The sequence below is a fragment of the Leucoraja erinacea genome, chromosome 15 (genome assembly GCF_028641065.1).
Source record: "Leucoraja erinacea ecotype New England chromosome 15, Leri_hhj_1, whole genome shotgun sequence".
Lineage (NCBI taxonomy): Eukaryota > Metazoa > Chordata > Chondrichthyes > Rajiformes > Rajidae > Leucoraja > Leucoraja erinaceus.
In genome coordinates this window covers 29,570,764-29,584,438 of record NC_073391.1, presented here as the reverse complement: position 1 = coordinate 29,584,438, position 13,675 = coordinate 29,570,764, and the positions used below count along the sequence as shown (strand labels likewise).

Below are 13,675 nucleotides of genomic sequence, written 5' to 3'. Positions count from 1 at the left end.
CTCCTGAATCTGGAGGCCATGGTTTTCAGACGTCTATACCCTCTTCCCAACAGCAAGAGTGAAATGAGAGCATGGCCAGTGTGGTGTGTGTGGGTCCTTCATGATGCTGGCAGCCTTTTTGAGGCAGCGCCTCCTATGGATCCCTTCGATGGTGGGGATGGCGGTAGTCGTGATGGGCCGAGCGGTGTCCACCACTTCTTGTAATCTTCCTCAGTTCTGGGCGTTCGAGTTGTCGAACCAGGCAAAGACGCTACCTGTCAAGAAGCTCTCCACTGTAGAAATGCAAGAAAGTATTCGTTGACACACTGAATCTAGGAGCTAAAAATTATAGGAGCATAAATGGGCTATTCAGCCCATCAAGTCTACTCCATCATTCCATCATGGCTGATCGATCTTTCCCTCTCAACCCCATTCTCCTGCCTTCGCCTTAAAAATATCCATTGACATCCACAGCTGTCTCCTCAATCTCTTAAGGATGTAGAGACATTCACGGGCTTTCTTTATGATGCCATCAATGTGCTGGGCACCGGACAGATCTTCCGAGGGGAAAGGAAATTAGTCTATTACTCATTCTAAAGCAGGTGAGATTAAGTAACAGAATATATTCTACATCTGCTGATATGTTTATGTTTACCTACTTTGCTTATTATTGATTCATTTTGCTTTTAACCTTTTACCCATTTGTCAGGCAGTAGAATTGCGAATAATTTATAGGTCTTTTATCACAGACACAGAGTGCAAACCATTTGACCTAAACGTTTATGACATTGTTCATTCTGTCCACAAAGCTCTCTCCATCCAATTTAAACATTAGAAATACGTGATGTGCGTACTTTTGTTTTGGGTCACGTTGTCAAGCTACCCAGTACGGGAGTACAACATCTAGGGGAATTATCATTTTATAATTCAACAGTTTTGTTTCTCATCTACTGTTACATTGCTGTCTCTTGGCATCTCCTCTGATCACTCCAACATGAGACCTGAGGTGCCCCCACCCCCCACCCCCTGCAATTTAAGGGACAACATTTGATTTAACCCATGATGAGGCAATTATAACAAAGTCATTTTTCATTAATGTAATAAGAAGCAACTGCAGCTGCTAGTTTATACCAAAGATAGACACTGAGTGCTGGTCAGCGATCTGAAGAAGTGTCCCGACCCGAAACATCACCTACCCATTTTCTCTAGGATGCTGTCTGACCTGCTGAATTACTCCAGCACTTTGTGTCTATCCTTCTTCATTAATATAGCATGTTAGAGCATGATCAGCCATGATCACATTGAATGGCGGTGCTGGCTCGAAGGGCTGAATGGCCTCCTCCTGCACCTATCTTCTATGTTTCTATGATGTAACTTGTGCTTAAGGAATAGATAATTGGAAGTAGGAATGTATGATCAGTCAAACAATGTCTATTGACTTGGCTTAGAAACTAGAGGTAAACCAGTACATAATCTATGTATCTTTAATTAGCCCAACATATTTACAGGAAGTGTTTTATAGCATACAATAGCGGCACGGTGGTGCAGCAGCAGAGTTGCTGTCTTACAGCGCCAGAGACCCGGGTTCGATCCTGACCTGGTACAGAGTTTGTACATTTTCCCCATGACCTGCATTGGTTTTCTCCAGGATCTCCGGTTTCCTCCAACACTCCAAAGATGTACAAGTTTGTAGGTTTTTTGGCTTTGCTAAAAATTGTAAATTGTCCCTAGTGTGTAGGGAATCGCTGGTCGGCACGGACTCGGTGGGCCGAAGGGCCTGTTTCTGCACTGTATCTCTAAACGAAAATAAAAACTAAATAGCATGTGTATTATGGTAGTTATGGTTACATTATACATGCTGGAAAAAGTAATGTAAAAGCATTTGAAATGAACTCTATCAAAAGTAGTGATTTCTACTTCAAACTTGTCATTATAAACACAATTAATAAAAAATATGTTTTTCATGCGGCTTAATTGAATGCATTGCAAGGTTTGGAAGTAGCACATTGATATCTTGTGAAGCCCAAACTGTTGGGAAAATATTTGTAAAATATCATAAAATGGACCAAAGATGCCAAAATAAAGAGGGCAAATGCCAGTCGCTGGTGGTTGAAGAGGGAGAATTTTTAGTCTTGACAGTTTAGGCCTTGATCAAGACACAATCTATCAGATCATAGTGTAGTTCAAACACTTTACTTGTAGCCTGAAAGAATATGCATTTCCCCAAAGTATGCTTTTCATTAGATTAAAAAAGCACAACATGCGTGAGAATGCCCGGTCCTTCAGGAGTTTATTAGTAATGGAATAACAGAGATATGAAAGGTATAATCCTATTATTTGAAACACCCTCTGTTTTAATTGTTTTGCAACTAGTTCTAATAAAGCTGTGTTGCAGCCGCTGGAGTCAGTTCTGAATTCTGAACACATCAAAGTGTGCATTTTTTGATCAGTTTTGTGCTGGAATATTCAGAGATGTCATCTATTTCAAAAACATAGACGCCTTTCATGTAATAAAGGAAGAGAGCTTATCAGTCAGATGTCCTCACTTGTGCTTGGCTGCTTCCCATTCAAGTGTCGGCGCAACGACCAGAGTGCTTGGTAAATGAAAGGCAGAGAATGCATCTTTGTAGTACATCCCATACATATGTGAAAAGGACGGGCTGGCAGTATGCGTTTCACATCATGTTCTTCTGGCCTTGCAGAGCATCACAGCTCAGATATTACCGTGGGCAGTGCATCGTTGACCTTCATAAATTTCACACAAAGCTCTTTGCCAGCAGTCCAAAGTTGGAAAATAAAAACGATGAATGCAATCTTTTGGAATTGCAGGATGAAATATTTGCAAATTAACTTGCACCCAATTCCTTCCTCTATTAATCTGAGATGCTTCTACCTACTTACATAGGTTAAATGGTGGAGAGGCTGCAGTGGGTGAAATAATTCATGTGAAACCATTAAATCTATATCTGCTAATGTTCAAGATTATAATTACAAGGGCCATTTGTGTCCACAGTGATATTATCAGTGATCGGTTTGCATGATTGAGCTGTCTTCAGCTTAATATCTGCAGAGAGAAATAACAGCGGAGTGGTCAGTGTTTATCATAATATTGATGAATCTCGTATGGGAGCAAATGTGCTGTGAAGCACAGGGATAGCTGTCAGTGAGTCCCCGCTCTTCCACAAGGCAAAGGAGAGCAGGGATCGCTGCTGCACAAAGATCGTTTTACGTCAGGTTTGTCTTGAATTTTGAAGACCTTTTATGCATGCTCAATGAAGTCAGTGCAGAAACATTAAAGGTGTGTCAGCACTCCATGCACACTTTTCACCAAGCATCATTTAACTTTCCAAAATGCCCCACGGACTTCTCAAAGTGGAAAAGGAGCATTTGGGACACAATTGAGATCCTCGAGGTTATGCATTGGTTGTTCACAAATGAAAGGAGTGCACCAAGTCTCAGACTATTCATGCACCCACTTTGACCTCATCCTCCACCTCACAGCTGGGATGGAAGCGAGTCATCCTCACTGTTGAGGGATTACCTCAGAAGAAGCAACTCTTTCCACTGCCTGGTGCCATTTTGAAAGTGACCACATTACCCAGAGTCATAGAGTTATACAGCGTGGAAACAGGCCCTTCGGCCCAACTTGCCCATGCCAACGAGCATGCCCCATCTACACTAGTCCCACCTGCCGGTGTTTGGCCCATATATTCCTCTAAACCTACTTTTTAGATCAAACACAAGCAGTGATCATCTTGTTAAATGTTTGGAATGACTGGCACAATATTGTGCTGCCTCAGCTCACACAGCAACATCTTGCATCTGAATTAAAGTAATGCATGCAACACTGACACATTTGTATGCTAATGGCACAGGAAGTTATTAAACATATAGGAGCTGTGCAAAGCAATTTTACACTTTTCAGGCATCTGAGTCAATGTATTGGATCATTTCCCTTGCATAATTTTTATGCAATAAAGTATGATCGCTGCAGAAATGTCAGGAAGGTTCCACTGAGTTCACCAGCAAAGCCATAACGGCAAAGCAATTACTTAATAAATACACTTGGTTCCCCATATGAACATAGTTTAAAAGCTAATCAGCTGTATTCATTTAATTTTCAGCCGTACATGCTGGGCCAAAGCATCAGCACAGATCAGGAACTAGTAAGATTACTCTGTAATGAAGAGCAATGCGTTTACGTGCATGTAAATGTCTTATTAATGTTACATTTGAAATTAGAAAAATAAGAGAATGCTGGAAATACTCGGCAGAGCAGCAAAAAAAAACAGTTGGAGAGGACACAAGGAACTGCAGATGTTGGAATCTGGAGTAAACACAAAGTGCTGGAGGAACTCAGTGGGTCAGGCAGCGTCTATGGAGGGAAAGTGACAAGTGACATTTCGGGTTGGGAGTTTTCAGATTCAGATTCAGATTCAGATTCAACTTTAATTGTCATTGTCAGTGTACAGTACAGAGATAACAAAATGCAGTTAGCATCTCCCTGGAAGAGCGACATAGAATATGATTTTAATAAATAAATCTATTGACATGCATACAGTCATAGTGTTTTCCTGTGGGTGGAGTGTCTGGGGGGAGGGGGGTGGGGGTGATTGGCAGTCACCGAGGTACATTGTTGAGTAGTGTGACAGCCGCAGGGAAGAAGCTGTTCCTGGACCTGCTGGGCCGGCAACGGAGAGACCTGTAGCGCCTCCCGGATTCAGCAGATCAGATTTGATTAAAAAAGTCTTGCACCTGAAATGTTGTTTCTGATTCTTTCTCCACAGATATTTCCAGCATTTTCAGGTTTATTTTCAGATTTACAACATCGGGCAAACCTTTTGCGATTTATTTTCTGCCATTTTTGCGTGCAACATTATTGCAAGGACACGTTCACCATTGCGACTGCATAAAGACTTCTTTATAGAAACTTACAAAATGTACCACTCAAAGTAAATTTAGATGAGATCTTTTTTCAAAGAGATGGTGAATACACAGCCAAGAGGGTAGTTGAGGCCAGTTCATTGGCTATATTTAAGTGTATACTGGATGAGGCGATGGGATACTGAGTTGGATGATCAGCCATTCATAATGCAAGCTAAGGGCGTATACAAATTTTCTACAGTCAAAGGTCGAACATCAGCGAGGAGGTTGACTGGACTTTGGTTCCTTCCCTCACAGTGGGGAACTTTGGTGCTGCTGTGGGGATGTTTGTGTTGTGGACTACTGGTTTCTGTGTTTTGTGTTGTGGACTGCTGGTTTCTGTGTTTTGTGTTTTTTTAATTTAATTTTTTTTGTATGACTAAGGGAAAACAAATTTTGTTGTATCTTCATTGAAGTCAATGGCAATAAATTAAATCAAATCAAATCAAATCAAATCGAATGAGGAATGTGACCAACACAAGCTGGCTGACTTTGTCCCTCAAAAAAGGATACAAAGTGGGGGAGTAACTCAGCCGGTCAGGCAGCATCTCTGGAGGACATGGACAGCTGACTTTTCGGGTCGGGACATTTCTTCAGTCCCATTATGAAGAGTCCCACCTGAAACATCACTTATCCATGTTCCCCAGAGAGATGCTGTCTGATCCGCTGAGTTACTCCAGCACTTTGTGGGTTTTTTTTATTTGGAAAATCGGCATTCCTTGTGTCAGACATGGATCACAGTGTTTTTGTAAATTTAGAGGTATTACCTACTGTTTTAGTTTGCACATGCTGCAGAAATGCTATGTTCACCTTCAAAAGGTTAAAACGATTAAATATCCTGAATATTCTAAACACACCAGATTTATTGAAGTGCTGCAGAAGTGCTGAAATGCACTGCAATGTATACAGTGTGATGAATAAGTCTAAATTTCCATTTGAAGATGAAATCTAATACTGTGTACCAGTTAAGTGATCAATATCTTGCACTAGCTTAAGCTATAAAGCAATTTATAAAAAAATCGATAAGAATTGACTGTTGTTTAATTTGTTTGTAGGAATAAAACATGACTGTTAGTGAATTCACACTTTTCATCAAGCAACTTTCTCATTCCTCGTAGCTCATGGGTTTCTAGCTGAGGGATATCATCTCATAATTTTAGTCTTTTTTAATTTGAGGATATGCACGACTTGGTGATCTTTAAAATTATAGGGTGCTTTCCATTGGTTTGCACAGTTGCCCTTGCTCACTGCACACATCTGCCACTAAACTCGAGTAACATGTAATCCAGGTGGGAATACGAGTGCTTAAATATAAACAGAAAAATGCTTGAAAATATACGGCAGAATTCATGGCCAAATGAATAGGTAGCAATTTGGTTCCTTCACCTTTTGGCAGAATTGGATAGAAAATTTGAGATGTCTAACAGGTTTTAAGCAACGACACAGGTAGGGAAAGAGGTGAGGCTGGAATTGTACCTTGCATGAGAATGCTCATGCAAGGTAATGGGACAAAAAGAATCAAGAACTTGGCATGGAAGAGGTGTAAGTGGAGATAGCAGAATCAATGGGAGTGATCTAAAATGACTACGGCACCAACAACCTTAATGTGACATATCTTTTATATAATATATATAATAGGTTTATTATTGTCACGTGTGCTGAGGTACAGTGAAAAGTTTTGTTTTGCATGTTAACCAATATCAGATAACACGGTACATACATCTAATCAAGCCAAACTCTGGTGCAATGCAGAGAGCTGAAAAATAGATATTTCATCATTACAGCACAGCAGTATAGAAACACATTGAATTTACCTCACAGAAAGGAACTATTGAGAATGATAGGCGATCTGTGTTTGTGCTGTAACACAAGACTCCTACCTTACTGCATCCAGTCACACCAGCATATCCTACTCCTTGTATGACATACTTGCATTTCCTTGTATTCACCATATCCTACTATTCCGTTCTCCCTAAAAATAGTTGTCACACTTCCCTCTGGAAGGCATCCATACTCCACACAACAGCAAGTCCTTGTCACATTCCAAGAAAGGTCTACGCATTTCGAGACACTGTGATCTACGGGGATTATCTTCTCAATCAGGTGAAACACTGAATAATTTCCATTTTGCTCCCCGGTGCTGGAATCAGGATCTCTCAGTACTTGAATGTATTCACCAGTGTGCCCGCATATGCATGTGTGGTGCGTGTGCACATCTGCTGGCAGTGTTAGCTGGGGGATCCTGATCAAGAAGGGAAGTTGCCTGGAGGTTTTGAAGAAGGGCCTGTACAGAGCAGAACAAACCTGTACAGGTTTGAAAAGGTCATTTAGAACACACAAGAAACAAATTCTGGACCTGTAAAAAGTTTTGATGTTTCTAAACTAAACTGGATTTCTTTTGCTCTTCCCTCTAGTGAGAAAGAAAAAGCCTTGGAGCAGGAAGGACAGCCTTTAATCCAGCCTCAGAGAACCAACTATCCCCATTTCACAGGTGGAGGTTTCAATCTTAAATACCAACCAAAGATCACAGCTTAAACATCCAATTTGCTCAATTTTCCATCTGCTGTTGATTCCTTCACATCATACAAGATTTTTCTATCTGCTTATTATTTTAAAAGGTGTTCCACACAGCCTAGAAATGACAGTGTGCACCAATATGATTTTCATGTAATTTAATTTTATTCTGGCATTTCAAATGCAAAAATAATGAACTATATTGAACTCTGTTTTATGAAACATTGATTCTTGTTTCTTGATTTTGAATATGAAAATTCCTGTATATTCAATACATTGTATACCTTCAATGCATTTTTATGTCAGGTATACATGGATATGAAGTGAAATAAAGACTCTGATTTGTAATCAAAATTCTCTGTCAATGGTCTTGTTAAACAGACATGCAATAGACAATAGACAATAGGTGCAGGAGCAGGCCATTTGGCCCTTCGTGCCAGCACCGCCATTTAATGTGATCATGGCTGATCATCCCCAATCAGCACCCCATTCCTGCCTTCTCCCCATATCCCCTGACTCTGCTATTTTTAAGAGCCCTATCTAGCTCTCTCTTGAAAGCATCCAGGGAACCTGCCTCCACCGCCTTCTGAGGCAGAGAATTCCACAGACTCACAACTCTCTGTGAGAAAAAGTGTTTACTCATCTCCGTTCTAAATGGCTTACTCCTTATTCTTAAACTGTGGCCCCTGGTTCTGGACTCCCCCAACATCGGGAACATGTTTCCTGCCTCTAGCGTGTCCAAACCCTTAACAATCTTGTATGTTTCAATGAGATACCCTCTCATCCTTCTAAACTCCAGAGTGTACAAGCCCAGCCGCTCCATTGTCGCAGCATATGACAGTCCCGCCATCCTTTAACCTTGTAAACCTACGCTGCACTCCTTCAATAGCAAGAATGTCCTTCCTCAAATTAGGGGACCAAAACTGCACACAATACTCCAGGTGTGGTCTCACTATGGCTCTGTACAACTGCAGAAGGACCTCTTTGCTCCTATATTCGATTCCTCTTGTTATAAAGGCCAACATGTCATTTGTTTTCTTCACTGCCTGCTGTACCTGCATGCTTACTTTCATAGACTGATGAACAAGGACCCCCAGATCCCATTGTACTTCCCCTTTTCCCAACTTAACGCCATTTAGATAGTAATCTGCCTTCCTGTTTTTGCTATCAAAGTGGATAACCTCACATTTATCTGCATTAAACTTCATCTGCCAAGAGGCTGAGAGGTGATTGTAAATCTATCTATCTTTCTATTATAATGTAAAAGTCTGATCTTGGATGTGGATGTATTTATTTATTGTGTGTGTGTGTGTGTGTGTGTGTGTGTGTGTGTGTGTGTGTGTGTGTGTGTGTGTGTGTGTGTGTGTGTGTGTGTGTGTGTGTGTGTGTGTGTGTGTGTGTGTGTGTGTGTGTGTGTGTGTGTGTGTGTGTGTGTGTGTGTGTGTGTGTGTGTGTGTGTGTGTGTGTGTGTGTGTGTGTGTGTGTGTGTGTGTGTCCTTTTCACATGTGATTCACATCTCCTCGAAAACCTGACGCGCTAACGGTAAAATTTTTACATATTCCGGTAGAGATTTACCTCATGATCTCAAAAACCACCTCATCTGGAAATTTGATTCATTATTTCCTGAGTTTTTTACTAAAATTGTTCACCAAAGAGATCTTTTTAAAATCTAATGTGCTGAAACGAGCGGATGACGTCACAATGCCTCTGTTCCTCGCGGCAAGCTGCGCAGTTTTTTCAACGGCCTGCCTGCTGGGCAAAGTTTTCCAGGAGTGATGTCACCACCCTCCCCCTCTCTCCCTTCTCCCCCCCCCCCCCCCCCCCCCCGTTCTTGAAAAGACGCAGAAAGAACAAGCAAGTGGGCTCTGTTCTGCAGATCCCGACGGCTTCCAAAGACCCTTCCGAGACTTTCCAAGCGTTTCCGAGGTCGACGCCTGCTAGCCTCGGCTTGGCTTTCCTGAAAGCCCACGAGAGCTGCCGAGAGCTTTTTACTATAGTCGAGCCCTGTACTAGAGCTCTCTCTCTCTCCCCGGGCTCTCTCCGCTTTTCACAGCCCGCTCGCTCACCCGGCTCTCCCCTCCACCTCTCCTCCTCCCCCTCCTCCCCCCTCTCCCTGCCCCCCTCCACCTCCTCCCTCCCTCTCTCCCCCCTCTCCCCCTCCTCTCTCCCCCCTCCTTTCTACCCCCTCCTCTCTCCCCCCCATCTCACCCCTCTACTCTCCCCCTGGCCTCTTCCCCCCCCTCTAACCCCCTCTAACCCCTCTAGCCCCTATCCCCCCCTCCTCTCCTCCCTCCCCCTCTCTCCCTTGTCTCCCCACTACCCCCCCCCACCCCCCCTCTCTCCTCCACCCCCCTCCCTTTCTCCCTCTCCCTCCCCTCTAGTTTGTATGTTCTCCCTGTGATGTGCGTGGGTTTTCTCCGGGTGTTCCGGTTTCCTCCCACATTCCAAAGACTTGCAGGTTTGTAGGTTAATTGGCTTCTGTAAATTGTCCTTAGTGGGTAGGATAGAACCAATGTATGGGTGATCATCGGTTGGCGTGGAGTCAGTGGACTGAAGGGCCTGTTTGCACGCTGTGTCTCTAAACTAAACTAAACTAAAAGATCAACAAATACCCATAAACAGGACATAAGAACGATGGAGAGATGCAGATGCTGGAATCCGTAGCTAAACAACAAACAGCTACGGATCCCAATCTGCCTCCAGAGATGCTGCCTGACCAGCTGAGTTACTCCAGCATTTTTGTGACTTTCTTCCTCCAGCATTTTGTTTATTGCAAGAAATATCGTTGATGCCGGGGACACTAGCCTGTAATCATCTGCTGTTATTGCATCCGCAGCTCTTTTAATAAAATGTTAAATCTTCAGCAGGCATGAAAACCCTCCCCCAGCCTTCGACTATTTCCCGATAAGAAATCATGCGGAGCTGAATTTATCTCTGCTCAGGAGAGATGGAAATTACGTTTATATGGGTTGCATGCAGTCAGCTTGTGCCTGAATAAATCAGTAACATTGTTGCAAGCGAAATCAAGCAGAAATCTCACATAAAATAAATAAATCTTCCCAAAGCGTCACACAGATCTGTCTTAAAGCCACAGACCTATCTTGTTGATCAGTGAATTCCTTTACTAGGACAAGGTGCAAGTAAGCTCTGACCTTCCTCTCTAAGGTCAACATTGAGATATGATTTTGACACTAAAATTCTGGACTTCCAAGGCCTTTATTCTTTGATTATTTTCAGGAGATCAGTTCATAAATTCGTAAGTCCTAGGAGCTGAATTAGGCCGTTCGGCCCATCGAGTCTACTCCGCCATTTAGTCATGGCTGATCTATCTTTCCCCCTCAACCACATTTGCCTGCCTTCTTCCCGTAACCTTTGACACCCCTACTAATCAAGGACATGTCAACCTCCACTTTAAAAATACACAATGACTTGGCCTCCATGGACATCTGTGGCATATTTGAAGATCATCTTATTAGCGGCTGGGATTTCAAGATGGCGGAGGTGAGCGGGCTGGAGGCCCATATCCCATTGCTTCCTCGGCGCCACTCCGGGGGTTCCGAGGTCGGCTGCTGGGAGGCGCCCCGGGGCACGGAGGCTGAGCGGTGGCTGTGTGATGTGAGGGACAGGGCGTTGACGAGTCGAGGTGACGATGGAGTGTAGTGGGCCGCTAGAGGCCATGCAGTGGCCTAGGGATCGATTGGATCGGGAGCCGCTCCAAGATGTCGAATGCGCGGATCGGATGCGGCCTGCAGCGGCACAGTGCAGCAGAGCAGCGGTGAAGAACGCCAACATGACGATCCAACCATGCAACTCCAGCCCAGTGCCACCACCAGGACAATGGGCCTTTCACGTCAAGTTCAGACTCCACACTTTAAAAAAATTTGAAACTTGAAGGATGGAAGGTGGCCCCAGAAATGTGGTGACTCTTGTGTACTGCGTCAGTGTAATCTATTACCTTGTACTCTTGTACATGCCAGTAAGTGTTATTGTGTAAACTTATGTCCCATATGATTGTTAGTGAACTGCATGCAATAACGGAGCTTCACTGTATCTAGGCACATGTGACAATAAAGTACCATTGGACAATGGAACGTGTACCTCTGACACAAGAATATTTCTGCTAGACATGAGAGGCTCCGTCCTTTCAATTATTTTGTTCCTATCCGTTAATCCTAAATTGCTTTTTGAGCTTGTTAAATGGCTTGCATTTTTTCTCAGAGCATAGAAACATAGACATAGAAACATAGAAAATAGGTACAGGAGTAGGCCATTCGGCCCGTCGAGCTTGCACCGCCATTCGATATGATCATGGCTGATCATCCAACTCAGTATCCCATCCCTGCCTTCCCTCCATACCCCCTGATCCCTTTAGCCACAAGGGCCACATCTAACTCCCTCTTAAATATAGCCAATGAACTGGCCTCAACTACCTTCTGTGGCAGAGAATTCCACAGATTCACCACTCTCTGTGTAAAAAATGATTCTCTCATCTCGGTCCTAAAAGACTTCCCTCTTATCCTTAAGCTGTGACCCCTAGTTCTGGACTTCCCCAACTTCGGGAATAGCCTGTCCAACCCCTTAAGAATTTTGTAAGTTTTGTAAGTTTCTATAAGATCCCCCCTCAATCTTCTGAATTCCAGCGTGTACAAGCCGAGTCTATCCAATCTTTCTTCATATGAAAGTCCTGCCATCCCAGGAATCAGTCTGGTGAACCTTCTCTGTACTCCCTCTATGGCAAGAATGTCTTTCCTCAGATTTGCATGCATGCATTCAGCGGGAAGTTCTCGCCCAATACCCTCTTCCCCTCTGGTTCCGGGCACTGCTATTGCAGAAGTTGAAAATAAGTCTCTTTTTAATATACTATTCTATGTTCTTATTGGTGATTCTGGGGATTATTCCACAGCACGGGAGATGGATTATTCAAGTTATGGGCCTTTCCCGACTACATCCCACAAAAGGGAGTGGATGCAGGTGGACAGTCGGAGCTTTCAAAAACCAAGAGGGATTTTTTTTTCCCGAGGTAACATATAAAAGGGTTCTGGAGCTATGACAGGCAATGGAGATGCGATAGACACAAAAAGCTGGAGTAATTCAGCAGGTCAGGCAGCATCTCAGGTGAAAAGGAATAGGTGATGTTTTGGATCGAGACTCTTCAGACTGAGAGTCAGGGGAAAGGGAATCGAGAGATGTAGATGGTGATGTAGATGGGATCTAGAACAAATAGATATAGATATGCCATTTATTGTCACTATACATGTACAGTGATGAATGAAAGATATGCAAAAAAAGTAGTGATGATCAAGGAAATGGTCCATGTTTAAGAAGGAACTGCAGATGCTGGAATATCGAAGGTAGACAAAAATGCTGGAGAAACTCAGCGGGTGAGGCAGCATCTATGGAGCAAAGGAAATGGACGACGTTTCGGGTCAAGACCCTTCTTCAGACCCTTCTTCTAAAATGGTCATTTGTTCGTTGTGGGCGAGGTGTTAACGAGTTGTACAGACAATGAAACTCACCTGGACGCAGTCAAACTAGTACAACAACTAGGGTGAGGAGGGACAGAGAGTGAGGGGGTGCAAGCGCTACTTGTACAATGACTAGAGACTATGGAGTTAAGGCAGGTAATAAAGATGAGAACAAATTCCTTGGCCCAACTCGTCCATGTACTTGTTCAAATATCTATTAAATATTGCTGTACCTACCTCAGCCTCCTCCTCTGGCAGCTCATTTCATATACCCATGACCATCTGTGTGAAAAAGCTGTTCCTAAGGTTTCTATTTCATCTTTCTCCTCTCATCTTAAACGTATGTCCTCTGGTTCTCAATTCCCCTACCCTGCGAATTCACCCTATCTCTTTCCTTCACTATTTATACTGTATATGATCACCCTCAGCATCCTGAGCTGCAATGGATAAAGCCACATGTTAGCTGGTGGTCGCCAGGAATAGTCTCCTCAGTCGCACAAAAAGTCGTAGCATCGTTCTGGTAACCGCTAAATCTTTCGGCGACAGTGGGTTTGACGCCAATGAGCGTAGCTTGACTTCTCCTGTCGTAGGTTGTCGCCAGGATGACGTAGATTGTCGCCGGTTTTTCAGCGACCTGCTACGGCTATGACAGTCGCCGGCAGTTGCCTAAAAAATCGGCAAGTGGGACAGGCCCATTAGATACAGTTCTTATGGCTAATGGAATCAAGGGATATGGGGAGAAAGCAGAAATGGGATACTGATTTTGGATGATCAGCCATGATCATATCGAATG

At 43.4% G+C, this 13,675-nt stretch overlaps 1 protein-coding gene across 1 annotated transcript in view; it reads left to right on the top strand.

The window, feature by feature from the left end:
- Window positions 1-8,613, top strand: part of cfap58 (cilia and flagella associated protein 58) — a 162,061-nt gene extending 153,448 nt beyond the window's left edge. Inside the window, exon 18 of the mRNA XM_055646984.1 lies at window positions 7,317-8,613. Coding sequence (XP_055502959.1) covers window positions 7,317-7,437 — 121 coding nt within the window. The 3' untranslated portion in view covers window positions 7,438-8,613. The remainder of the gene's footprint in view (window positions 1-7,316) is intronic.
- Window positions 8,614-13,675: the final 5,062 nt, after the last annotated feature.